Source organism: Colobus angolensis, unplaced genomic scaffold (assembly GCF_000951035.1).
Source record: "Colobus angolensis palliatus isolate OR3802 unplaced genomic scaffold, Cang.pa_1.0 Scaffold129, whole genome shotgun sequence".
Taxonomy (NCBI): Eukaryota; Metazoa; Chordata; class Mammalia; order Primates; family Cercopithecidae; genus Colobus; species Colobus angolensis.
The window spans coordinates 914225-928511 of record NW_012114141.1 but is presented as its reverse complement, the minus strand read 5'-3'; the positions used below and the strand labels follow the sequence as shown (position 1 = coordinate 928511).

The 14287-nt window shown below is 40.8% G+C and overlaps 1 protein-coding gene across 2 annotated transcripts in view; it reads left to right on the top strand.

Moving 5' to 3' along the window:
* The window catches only part of NEK11 (NIMA-related kinase 11), a 339525-nt gene extending 334536 nt beyond the window's left edge, over positions 1 to 4989 (top strand). For both annotated transcript variants that reach the window (XM_011933680.1, XM_011933679.1), the window contains one exon: positions 4089 to 4989. In XM_011933680.1, the coding sequence (XP_011789070.1) occupies positions 4089 to 4267 (179 nt within the window). In that variant the 3' untranslated portion in view covers positions 4268 to 4989. The remainder of the gene's footprint in view (positions 1 to 4088) is intronic.
* Positions 4990 to 14287: the final 9298 nt, after the last annotated feature.

Below are 14287 nucleotides of genomic sequence, written 5' to 3'. Positions count from 1 at the left end.
CATGGCACAAGTATACATATGTAACAAACCTGCACGTTATGCACATGTACCCTAGAACTTAAAGTATAATAATAAAATAAAATAAAAAGAAACGTTGGTGTGGAGAAAAGAGAACCCTACTATATACAGCTGGGGGACAGCAGACTGGTACAGTCACTATGGAAAACAATATAAAGGTTCCTAAAGAAATTAAAAATATAACTACCAATGACCCAGCAAATCCCTCTTCCCAAAGGAGAAGAAAATACCACTTCATCACGATATCTCCCATGTTCATTGCAACATTGTTCACAATAGCCAAGATATGGAAACAACCTAAATATCTATCAATGGAGAAGTGGATAAAGAAAGGGTGGCATAGATATACAATGGAATATTATTCAGCCTTATAAAATGAGATCCTGTCATTTGCCACAACATGGAAAGACCTGGAGGACATTATGCTAAGTGAAAAACAGCCAGACACAGGAAGAAAAATATTGCATGACCTCACTTACGTATGGAATATTAAAAAAAAAAAAGAGTTGAAGTACACAGAGATAGAGAATGAAACAATGGTTACCTCAGGCAGGGTTGGTAGGGGAGAGGAAATGAGGGAATGTAGGTCAAAGGATACAAAACAGTAGATAGGTAGGATGGGCAAGTCTAGAGATCTCATGTGCAATATAAGGACTAAAATTAATAAAATTGTATTGGGAATTTTTGTTAAATAAGTAGATTTTAGCTCTTCTTGTCATTAAAAAGTAATTATGAGGTCATAGATACATTAATCTGCTTCACTATAGTAACCGTTTTATTATGTATGTGTATCCCCAAATATCATGTTGTAAACCTCAAATATACACAATAAAATTTAAAAATAAAAAATAAAGTATTTTTTAAAAGAATAAAGGCAAACATTTGAGATAGTCATTTGGGGAGGAAAATAAACATACTGGAGAAATACGGTAAGATCGTTGGGTAGTGCTGAGAACCATTCTGAATCAAGATTATCATCTTAAATGAGAGACTTGGTACATTTGGATGCTTTTCTCCATAAATATTCTCTTGTTTGGGTACAGCCATGGAGTAGGTATATGACTGAGTTTAACCATTAGGTCTTTGCCAGACAAAGGGAAAAGGGGTGGAAAAAGTCAAAGGTATTTGCAAGATAATGGTTGTGATGATGGGCCATGAAATATAACTGTGAGGAGGTGGGGAGTGAGTATATGAGGTTACAAAGGGAGTGAGTAATTATTATCATGGGGGTAGAATCGAAAGAATGAAGAGCACCATGAAGTGGAAGATTGGCTGGTAAGTATGGTGGGAGGGCATAGAGGGGGTGGTTAGAGAGTAGGAGGCGTGAAATCAGTTTCAGAGGTCATGTAGTCATTGGCACTGATGAAGTCAATTGATATGATCATGTGAATGGGCAACTCAGGTAGGGTAAAAGAAATGATGGCTGAATGTGAGGCAGTTCAAAACCAGAGACAGCAAGAATACAGAAGTCAAGAATGATGACAAGATACAAGGTGGAAGAAAGAGAGTGGGCTAGTCACTGAAGTAATCAATGTATGAAGGGAATGACCAGGGTTTGGTAGATGTCAGCAAAAGAAACACCTGATTTTGGGGGCTAACTGAGGTGACTAGGGATGTCAGGCATGCTGGAATCAGTCCTGATAATCTCATGACAGAAGGTGGGAAACCTATTGTGGAGCCTAGGGCTGCTGGTTTCTCCAGCATCTGGTGTTTTAAGATCAGCATTTGAGTCCAAACTCCACTACACTAACTGTGGAGCTTGTGAAAGACTACTAAAAACCTACTTATTCTCATCTGTAAAATGAAGACAAATGTTTAATGAATTGCCTAGTTCACAAGGAGCATTTGATATAATGAATGCAAAAGCACTTTGCAAGCTCTAAAGGGCTATAGAAATGTTAGTTAAAATTAAAAATTTATGTCTTGCATTGTCATTACTAGCCTTTAAACCACAGCTAGAAGAATTACTTATTCATCTCTTTATATGCCACAATACGTAACACATATCCTATGATTTCGAGATTACAAGGTTGAATAACACTGAACAATAAAAGCTTATAAAATCAGTGAGTCTATGACTAATGTCTCCAATGTTATTATCAACATTACCATCATTACTGTTAAGCATTAATGCCTCAAAAATTGTGAAAAAAGGCTGGGCGCGGTGGCTCACGCTTGTAATCTCAGCACTTTGGGAGGCCAAGGTGGGCGGATCACCTGAGGTCAGGAGTTCGAGACCAGCCTGGCCAACATGGTGAAATTCCGTCTCTACCAAAAATACAAAAATTAGCCAGGCATGGTGGCAGGCACCTGTAATCCCAGCTACTCAGGAGGCTGAGGCAGAAGAATCACTTGAACCCGGGAGGTGGACTTTTCAGTGAGCTGAGATCACGCCATTGCACTCCAGCCTGGGGGACCAGATCGAGACTTCATCTCAAAAAATTTTTAAAAATTGTGAAAAAATACACATCCTGGTTTTTCTTTTTACCAAATCCATTGAAATGAAGAAAAACAAATATTTCAAGTTAAAGTCACACAAATATTTATACACTTTGACCTAATAATCTCATTCTCATAACATTTTTATCATTTAATCAAGCACAACATATATTTACTCTTTTCTCTGTTCTTCAAAGTGCAGAAACCCTAAGTATGCACATACATTTTTAGAGTGAACACACACATGTAATAGCCCAACTCCTAAAAATTTGATATCATAAAATATTCCTCTAAAATGAAAAAGCCTAATGTCTAAAGATGAGATATTCATACTATGTTATAGTGAAAAGAAGCGAAAAAAGCTCATTGTTTGGTGAAGGGATAATGGAGTAAATATTAGCACATAAATTCAGTTGAACAACATGGGGCCATTAAAAACAACAACTGTGAAGAACCGCAAAGCTAAATCCACCAACTTGAATGCCCTTGAGTTAAGCAGGTAGAAGAACTATGAGAAGCAGCCTGGTCTAAGGTGATAAAACATAGGGGAGGTAGGTCAAAGACGGTCAGAAAATGCAGAGTACAGGGCTCTTGCAGGCCCCACATAAAGACAGTCACATTAAAACATTTAAAAATAATGAAGATAAAACATGGTATTGACAAAACATGTTGTGGGCCAAATTTTGCCCATAGTTCTTTAGTTTGTGACCCTTTCTGGAGATAGAGGAAAATAGTCAATGGTGAAATAAACATACTAGATATGGCAATGTGATTATAACGTAAAGATTATGTTGACATAAGGACAAACACTGGAAGTGTGGAAAAAATGAATGTTGGCCTTGTTGGAAACTTGGCCAAATAACTTTGCCCCTTTTAAGCCTCAGTTTCTTCATATGTAAAATAGGGATTTAAAAAATTGCCTCCTTCGTAAAGCTGTTGTAAGGGTTAAGTGTGATTGTAAGGACAAAGTGAGTAGAAAAGGGCCTGGCAAGTGGTAAATAAAACTATTCTCTCCCTCATTTTCCTCCTCCTCCTCCTCATTGTTGTTTCATTATTATTAACTATTTCAGGATTTTATATCCCACAATCCTGTTTCCCTTTGTTCGACTAACTCCAGCCACAATAGCTTTCTTGTTATTCTTCCAATATGTTTTAGCCTTAGGGCCCAAATTCTCTAGCCCCTAGTATTTGCCTTACTTCCTGAGAGCTTTTGCTTAAATGATACTTCCTCAGAAGGATTTTCCTGCCTGCCTCACCCTTTTTCTTCATTGCACTTAGAACCATCTGTTATCTTATGTGTATGTGTGTATATATACATACGTTTATATAAACACATATGTGTGTATATCTGTGTATTATATATATACACACACACAAGGGCAGGACTTTGCCTGACTTGTTTACTGCTATATTCCCAGTTCCTTGAAGGGTACCTGGCACATAATAGACATTGAGGCATTATTTGTTGAATATTGTTAAATGTTTAGGGGGGAGACATTGTGCCCTTTTTCCCCCTTTTTTTCTAAATCCCAGAATGACAATGTTTGTAAAATCAATGATTTAAAAGCACATTTTCCTGCAGGTGATCTTAATACGTAAATCTTCATAATCTTTTGTAACTTTTTTGGCAGATCAGCCATGCAGAAGCTGGGCACAGAAGTATTTGAAGAGGTCTATAATTACCTCAAGAGAGCAAGGCATCAGAATGCTAGCGAAGCAGAGATCCGGGAGTGTTTGGAAAAAGTGGTGCCTCGAGCCAGCGACTGTTTTGAAGTGGACCAGCTCCTGTACTTTGAAGAGCAGTTGCTGATGGGAAAATAACCTACTCTCCAGAACCATCTCTAGGCAACAGTCAGAAAGAAGCAGGAGTTCAAGTGGACAAATGTATGTGAAAATTCATTTAACATATAAGCTGAACTCTATTATGGGGAATGGATACAAAAGCGGAGCTCCCATATTGACTTTCAATTCCTCGTCAGAAGTACTGGCTTCTTTAGAGAGCGGTAAGCATGGCTGCCTGTGCTTGGAGTCATAAGTGTTATTTGGACTATACCCTGAGATAAGCTTGTAGATCAAGTTTGGCTCTCTCATAAAGCATTTCTCTCATGTGCGCCCTCAGGGCTTCCAGCAGAATTGAGTCACCCTGACAATGACCGGGGAGAAGCCATGTGCTCTTCATCATTTTCAGCTGGAGGACAGAGCTCCGTGCCTGACTGCCTAGGGTCTCGTGGACTGTGGGCAGCCAGCCAGTGAAGGTCACTGGACCTTAGCCTACAACATGCTGAGCTGCAGCCCAGAAGCCAGACATACCTGTCTTAGCTGACCTGTTTTTGGTCCACTTTTGCCCTTCCATGACTAACAAGGAAGAAATATGTATTTCATACACACACAAGGACCTGGATTAAAAATCCAAAGAGTGATTCTCTTCTATGATTTATTTCAAACTCATTCATAGATAATTCAAGATTTGTATTCAAAATAAACATAGCTTTCACAGTTACAAAATAAATCACCTATTTTATCTTTTCCTTATGTAAAACTTTATTGAATGCAACATATCCATCCTTTGATAATTATTACTTACAGCCAGTAATATTTGGTTAATTTGGTGCCTGTTGGGTACCAGTACTGTGCTTAGTAGTTTAAGGGCCTTCATTGGATCTTTTCACTAACTCAAGAGACATAGAGTGAAAGAGAGAGAAAGAGACAGAGAGACAGACAACAGAGAGATGCTCAGGTTAGGTAATTTGCTTAGTCACTCAGCTGCAAGAAGCAGAGTTGGCATTTCAAACCAGGTCTGTCTCATTCCAGAATCCATACTCTTAACCACTGTCTATCAGAATTTTCAACCATGGAGCTACATTAGATTTGCTTGTGAAACAAGCTTTTTAAACATAGACACATTTAAATATACTGTTAATGAAAAAATTATTCTGACACTTATTGAAATGACAAAAAGGCTGTACTCAGGACTATTTTGATAGGTATCAACAATATTGCAATATGGGAGAGGCATTGGGCTCAACTCTGAGTTTCTTTGCTGAAGCAAAGAAAACTAGAGATTAATAGCCAATTAGCAGGATAGGGGCCTTGGCAGATGGAAAATTTCTAAGAGGAGTCTTCAAAGGTTAGGGGTTGTATTCGTCTGTTTAGTGTTGCTATAAAAGAATACCAGAGACTGAGTAATTTATAAAGTAAGGAAGTTTGTTTCGCTCACGGTTTTGTAGGCTGAGAAGTTCAAGGGCATGGCCCTGGCTTCTGGCGATAGCTGGTGTGCTGCCTTCACGGTAGTGAAGGGGAGGTGGATGAGTATGAAGACAGGGAAACCTGAGTGGTGTCCTGGCATTATAACACCCACCCTTCCGGGAAATAATTCATTCCCACAAGAAGTAATCCAACCTAGAGAGCAAGAACTCACTCACTACTCCAGATCTGTACCACAGCTATTTATGAGGGTGCTCCCCCATAACCCAAACATTTTCCACTAGGCCCCACTTCCCAACATCACCGCTTTGGGGATCAAATTTCAACATAAGTTTTGGAGGGGCAGTTATTCAAACCATAGCAGGGAGACTCCTGCTAAACTGACTTAAGGCTTCCGCTGAAGGCAGGCCAGGGTCATCAGAGATTGAGGGCAGGTGATGAGGAATCTGATCAGATACTGAGGGTGAGCAGCTATCAAATGTGGGGGATTCTCAATAAACTGAGTTTACCAGAATTCTTGCTAAAACTGGATTTGGCAGGCTGAAGACAGAGCCAAGAATGAGTCCTCATAAAAAGAGGGCTCAAAAGAGCCTGTCTAAAGTTTGGTCAAGGAGATAATCTTCATCAATACCCAGACCCACCCCATTCCCTTCTCTGGGAAGATAGGGGGCTAAAACATATCTATTGTTTCAGAACTATATGGGTGAATTTGATGCCCACAGTACTGTTATTCACTTTTCTGCCTCCTGCTGATGACTGAGGAAACTAAGAGAGGTTCTTTATCTTACTAACCTGTTATCAGTGGTGCTGTGCTTCCTGCATGATGCACTCCTTTAAACCAGTGATTCTCACATTTGAGCATGCATTTGAATCACCTGGAGTGCTTGCTGAAGCATAGATTGGTGAATTCCATCACCAGCATTTCTGATTCAAGAGGTCAGGGTTTCTAACACATTTCCAAGTGGTGCCAGTGCCACTGGTACCACACAGAACCATTGTTCAAGACCTTTCTTTCTGTTGTCTCTATTCTCCCCCTCCCTCTTTTTGGAACAGTGGTTTGGCTGCTCTTAATTGGGGGCTTAATTAATCTCACATCTTGGAAGGTAGTATGAGGACTTCAAAGAAGGCTCCAAAGACTTCAAATGCTTCACAGCGAGTATAAACAAGTAGTAATTGGGGTGGAGTGGTAGGGGAGTCAGTGTGAATAACTTGAGAGAACTTAATGGGCTTATTTTAAGGACAAAGGGGCATGGTCACTGTGCCCTAACACTCTACCCTGTGGCTTCACTTCTATCCCTGCCCAGCGACCAAAGGAACCAACCAGGTGAACCCACAATTTCTCTAGTGCTCAAGGGTTATGAACATCACTCTTCTGAGTTCCCACAATTCCCTTACACTATGGAGAGGTATTGGGGCTGCACAAATCTTCACTCTGCCTCTTCCCAAAGCTAACAATGCTCGTTCTCACCCTCCCTCCCTGCATACTGGAGAATGATTCCTGGCTGGGAGGCTGGGGGACAGGAGCATGTATGTGCTCTCACAGCCCCTGTTTGCAGCAGGAAAAGCAGACCTCAAATACTGGCTTCTGGAGGTGGGATCTGAGACTTTTCAGAATTTGAAACTTGAGTGTGCTTCCCAAGTCAAAATCTAGGACCCATGGTTGTTGCCATGGTAGAACACTGAAAATCAGCTTTGCCCTGGGAAACCTGCGATGATGGGGGCATGTGACCACACTGCTGCTGACAGCGGGCATGTCAATTGCCATCATATTAACAGGGACAAGACCTCACCCCAGAAAATGCTCCCCAGAGCCCACACGCTCTTTTGTGACCAACCAGATTGCAAATATGACTGGAAGAGCAGGGACCATAATATTACCCCAGTTAATAAAAATTGCTGAATCTTCTTGTTAATGTTTTCCATAACATTAGAACAGAACAAAACTTGTGTGCTGGGTCCTAAGAGGAAATAGCTAGATTTTCAAATAGTCTCTTTCACAAACAGATTCACATTCCTATACCTTGCATTTCAGAACATGGTTCTTAGAAGACAGGTGCAGACCAAAAACAGCTTACTCTCCAGGGATTTGTGTTATGCACTTCATCAGGCTTAAAAGAAAAAAGAGCTAAGAAGAAATATCATTTTGCATCATAGCTCCATGCCTCTAAAGAGAAGCTCATTCAGATTTACTTTCATTTGGTTCACTGGGATGGGAGTAGGGAACAAGATTTAACAGTACTTGAAGGTTAAATCTTTGACTTATCATCATTGGGAAAATGCTTTCTCCTTCGGCTACACTCAATCTTAATTTTGAACCACTTCAAATTGTATTAATAACTATCCAACTGCAAGACGGTGGGGGAAATTGACTAAGGAGTTAAACTAGGAAGTTTCTTGCTATGAAACAATCACTATGAGCAAATAAAGGGACCCTGCTAGCTTGCTGCTTTGTAAAAAAATATATACATATATATTTCAAAAATGCCAATTGACCTTTCTGCTTTCTATTTATACAGAGGAAATGCCACCAGCTATTTTGGGTGATGCAGAGATAAAGCACACAAAGGAGAGTGCTGGAAGTTAATTATTTAATGTCTTTGGGGCTGAAGTTGGAGCAAAGCTCTAGGTATATTATAAGAGTCCAGCCATCACAGTGGGCTCAGGGTAAAGGAGGTTGACAAATTAAGCAGTAGCTCAACAGGGGGAAATATACCACATTCCTCTTTCAAGATGATGGGTTCACTAGTTAGTGTATCAGAAGGGAATGGGGCCAGGCCACTAAGGGGATAAACAGAAACAGGCAAACAGAAGGAGAAGGTGTGAGGCTAGGGGAAGGAGAGAGGCACAGCAGAACAAAAAATGTTTTAAAGTACTTCTGCCACACCTGTGTAAGGAAAAAAATTGAACTTGATAGCAGATGACTTGGATTCCAGGCCTACTCTTACCATTTACTGTGTGATCTAAGGTAAAAAAAAGTGATTTCCTCTGAATCTCTTTCCTACCTGTGTCTGAAGATTGCTGTAAAGAATAAATAATACAATAGGTTGAATCACATGAAATTGCCAATGCGATTCAGCCTAATGTGTTGAAGTGCTTTAAATGCCATAAGATGTTCTCAACTTTGAGGAAAAAAATCATTAAATGTATTGTCATCTTCCACCATTGGAGATTCATCCCTGAAGACTTCCTTAGGTTTCTATTATTAACATCCAAATGCACCCTGAAAGATAAACACTTTTAGCCATTTTCAGCTAGCACTTAACAAGAAATTAGCTGAGAGCCAGCTAAGAGCTGACAGAACCATAAGGAAGACAGCTCTGGAAGGGCAAGTCAGTGGACTCTCCAGACCAGCTTTGCTTTCTTTCAGTGCCTCAACCCACTTTACAGTTCATGAATCTGCAACACCACAGTGTTCATCATCTTAGGATGCTCAAGTTTTCCTTAACTTCAGAAGGAAGTTCAGAAATTTGGTTCAACAAATACACATTATAAAATTATATATTCACAAATATTCACTAGGAGTACCGTAGTTATTAACATTTATACAGAATTGAAAACGTGACTCCAATAGGAATATTTTCTTTTTTATTTCATTTATTCATTTATTTTTGAGGCAGAGTCTCACTCTGTCGCCCAGGCTAAAGTGAAGTGGTGCCATCTTGGCTCACCACAACCTCTGCCTCCCAGGTTCAAGCAATTCTCCTGCCTCAGCCTCCCGAGTAGCTAGGATTACAGGCATGTGCCACCACACCTGGCTAATATTTTTTGTACTTTTAGTAGAGACAGAGTTTCACCATGTTGGCCAGGCTGGTCTTGAACTCCTGACCTCAGGTGATCTGCCTGCCTCGGCCTCCCAAAGTGCTGGGATTACAGGCGTGAGCCACCCGCGCCCGGCCCCAATAGGAATATTTTAAAAGTAGATTTTTAGGTTTAGTTCAGGAGACAATCTTTCAACAGCTAGAAACATTCTCTTTTCTTCCCAAAATATTGGCTTTTCCCACTCTGATAGTTTGAATTTTTAATCCCAATTTACCCCTCCCTATACCCCTGACCGTTGCCTTATAACTCTGTAGTTCTCAATATTTCCCCACTCCTTGACTCTGAGTTTGGTCATGGAACTTGTTTTGGCTGAGGAAAGTACTAAGGGGCTGGGAACGTGTCGGTGCACTTGGATATGTTCTCTTGCATCTCCCTCATCACCAGCCAGCCCGTCTATCATAGGAGGATGACAGAGGTGGAGCAGAGCCACCCCAGCCAGCCCACAGAGTGACACAGAGTCACCTCAGCCACTGCAGAGCAAAGCAGAGCTGCTCCAGGTTACGTACAAACTCCCGAGCAAGAGATACGTATTTCCTGCTGCATGCTGTTCAGGATTTGTGGTTGGTTGTTATGTGGCATTATGTGTCAATAAGCTAACCAACATGTCTTCCTTCTCCTGACATCACTCTCTTTATTCCTTCTCCAACACTTTGGGCTTCTATTTATTTATTTATTTTTGGCATTGATTTTTATAAATCTGGAGGAAGTTTGTCTCCAACTAAATTATTCTGTGGCTTCTTAGAAAAAATACGGATACCCTTTTTCAAAATGGCGCATGTGAGTCACAAACTCTGACTTTCCCGCACCTTGAAATATGACCTTCAGCATATTTCAAGGTAATGTGGGATGACAGCATGGAGCCTACCTGGACCGTATCTTCTAATTCTATTCTTTGGATTTCAGCTTAATGTGTACTGAGCTCCCATTCTGTACCAGGCACTAAGTATAGGCACATAGTTTTGAATGATAAGAATTCACCAGGCAAATAGAAGGGAGGAAAAGATCTTGCAGGCATGAGGAACACAAAGATGGAAGACATAGCCCTGTAGATTCTGGGAATCTGAAATCCTTTGGTGCTGGGGAAACATGAAATATGACAGTGATAATGTTAGGTTTAGAGAGAAGGGGATGGTGACCAGCCTCCAACATGATTTCCAATGATCCTCATTTCTGGTATATTCACGTCCTGTGTAGATCCTTCCCACACTGCCTCAGGGGCGGCCTGTGTGACCAACGGAATAATGCAGAAGTGATGGTGTGTAACTTCTGAGACTAGGTCACAAAACACACGGATGTCATCTGTATCACCCACACTGGACGAAGCCAGCCACTATATTGTAAGAACATGTACGCAACCCTATGGAGAGATCTCTGGGATAAAAATTTGGGGCATTTTGCCAACAGCCAGTACCACCTTGCCAGCTGTCAGTGAGCTATGGGAGCATATTCTCCAGCCCTAGTCAAGCCTACATTTGACTACAGATCTGGCTGACATCTGGACTAAAACCTTATGAGAAACCCTGAGCTAGAACCACCCCCTTTTAATTCCTGACCTACAGACACTGTGAAATAATGAATGTTTCTTGTGACGGTGTTAATACATTTTACAGTATGTTTCAGCAATACATCACCAATACAGAAGGCAAAGCTCAGATATATGCTGCCATGTTTGCTCTGCTGTGTCCTGTAGTTAGGGGCAGCCACTGCAAAGTTATTGATGAACATGATCTTTAGCTGTATCATGGCACCAGGTGGAGAGCAGGTTTGAAGAGGGTGAGACTGGAGGCAGGACAGCAAGGCAGGAGGTTTGTCCAGGTGAGAAAAGATGAAGGCCTGACTTGCATCTAAGGAAGTCAAGACATCCTGAGGGGAGATAATGAGAGAGAACTGAGGACTGACTGGATGGGTAGAGGAGTGATGGAGTGGTCTGTGAGGACTGGTAGTTTTATAGCACGGGTGACTGGTCCGTGAGGACTGGTAGTTTTATAGCACAGGTGACTGGGCAGGAGATAGGTCATTCACAGAGCTGGGGATACAGGAAGACAGGCAGATTGGGCGGTGGGAAAAATACTGAGTTCATTCCTGGGTGTTTTGAGTTTGGGGTGCTTGTGGGATATTCAGTTAAAGAGGTCTCGGCGGCCGGGCGCGGTGGCTCACGCCTATAATTCCAGCACTTTGGGAGGCCGAGGCAGGCAGATCACGAGGTCAGGTGTTCGAGACCAACCAGGTCAACATGGTGAAACCCCATCTCTACTAACATACAAAAATTAGCCAGGCGTGGCGGCGGGCATGTATAATCCCAGCTACTGCAGAGGGCAAGGCAGGAGAATGGCTTGAACCTGGGAGGTAGAGGTTGCAGTGAGCCAAGATCACGCCACTGCACTCCAGCCTGGGTGACAGAGCGAGACTCTGTCTCAAAAATAAATAAATAAATAAATAAATAAATAAATAAATAAATAAATAAATAAATAAATAAATAAAAATAAAAGGTCTAGGCATGGAGCCTCAGGTGTCTGAAAAATTCTGTCCTGATAGTGTGAAATGGATCTACTTAATGAACTCCAAAAACAGAGCAGTGGATGGTTTTGATGCTATACCTGCAAATAACCAAAAACAGTGTTAGCTTCTAGAAAATGCACCTCCTTTAAGGCTCCTGAATGGGATTTTAGGTTATGTGAATGCTTAAAAAAATAATAATAATAAGCAACAGCATCTAGCACTTTCAGGAAGTAACTGGGTAAAATTACAGCCTCTAGCTGATCGCTGTCTGCTGGTGGCATTTCCTCCCCACTCATACCATGGTATATTCTTCTAAATTAGTAGTTCTCAACCTTGGCTCTGGATTCAAAGCACCTGGAAAATTTCATGAGGATTAAGTGGAATGGTTTAAAAATAACTGTCAGATGGCAGATGTTTGCTATCGCTTTCTTCCTGCCTAAAAAGTGAGACTACACTCTTACCTCTCTCCCTCTCCTGAACCAAAAGGGATCCTCTCATTGAAAAGAGTTTTGTACAATGCAAAACTTTATTCAAATATATGTGTCTCTAAAAGATAACTCTTAAGAAACATAGCTACAATATTATCACATCTCAATTATCCATAATTCCTGTATATAAAATATCCCATCAGTATTCTCATGTCCCTCACTAGTTGAATTTTTGTTTGTTCAAATTAGAATAAAGCCCAGTTGCTTCAACTGATATGTCTCCTCAATCTCTTTTAATGTATAGAGTCTACCACCATGTTTCTTTTTCCCCTGTACTTCATTTATTAATGAAACCAGGTCATTTTTCTTGTAAACTTTCCTTCAGTCTAGGATTTACTGATTGCATCCTCATGTGTTTTAAAAACAAACTTTTACAAAAAGTTTTACATTTGCAGGCCAGGTGCAGTGGCTCACTCCTGTAATCCTAATATTTTAGGAAGTGCAGGTGGGAAGATAGCTCGAGGTCAGGAGTTGGAGACCAGCTTGGGCAATATACTGAGACTCATCTATATATTTTTAAAAACTTTTTACATTTACAGGAAAATTGTGGAGACAGTACCTAGAGTTCCCATTACTCCAACTAATTTACTCTATAATTAACATCTTACATTATGGTACATTTCTTGCAATAATGAACCAATTTTGATACATTATCATTAGACAAAGTCTATACTTTATTCAGACTTCTCTAATCCATTTAGTCATGTCATGTGTCCTTAGGTTAGTCTTTGTTGTGACAGTTTCTCAGACTTTCATTGTATTTCATGATTGCTATTAACTGAATATTTTTGTTCCCCCTAAATTCATATGTTGAAATCCTAACTCCCAATTTATTGGCATTTGGAAGTAGGGCCTTTGGAAGGTGATTAGGTCATGAGGGCAGGGGCCTCACAAATTAGATTAGTGACTTTATAAAAGAGGTGTGTACATATCTATAAATATTTCCCTATGTAAACATATGTAGCTATATTAAGTTAAACATGAGTTAATACTGATGTCTCCAACTCAAATCCACTATTACATGGATCATTCTAGTCTCTTCCTAATATTTTAAAAAGGGGCATCTTTATATTTCTAATAATTGGTATTTAGGTTGAGATGCAACTTTAATTTTGTGCAAGAAAAATTAATAGGAGGTGATGTATTCTTCCATCATGAAGTGCACAGTAACTGGTTGCCTTTTCATGATGTTAGCAACAATTGATGATCATTCCCTAGGATCCATTAATTATTTAAAGTTTAAACAAAATGTAAAATTGTTATTGGCTCCTTCTTCTTTGATTAGCTAGAATACTTAAAACAAAAATTTCCTCTCATCAACTATTTAGTAGCCCTGAGGAAGCGCCCATATAAAAAAGGCAGGATGGGCTGGGCACTGTGGCTCACGCCTATAATCCCAGCACTCTGGGAGGCCAATGTGGACAGATCACATGAAATCAGGAGTTCAAAACCAGCCTGGCCACCGTGGCAAAACCCTGTCTCCACTAAAAATACAAAAATTAGCTGGGCGTGGTGGTGGGCACCTGTAAGCCCAGCTACTCAGGGAGGCTGAGGCATAAGAATCGCTTGACCGTTTCTTGGGGGGCGGAGCAAGATGGTGGAATAGGAACAGCTCCAGTCTCCAACTCCCAGCGCCAAGGACACAGAAGACCGGTGATTTCTGCATTTTCAACTGAGGTACTGGGGTCATCTCACTAGGGAGTGCCGGACAATCGGTGCTGGTCAGCTGCTGCAGCCTGACCAGCGAGAGCTGAAGCAGGGCGAGGCATCGCCTCACCTGGGAAACACAAGGGGGAAGGGAATCCCTTTTCCTAGCCAGG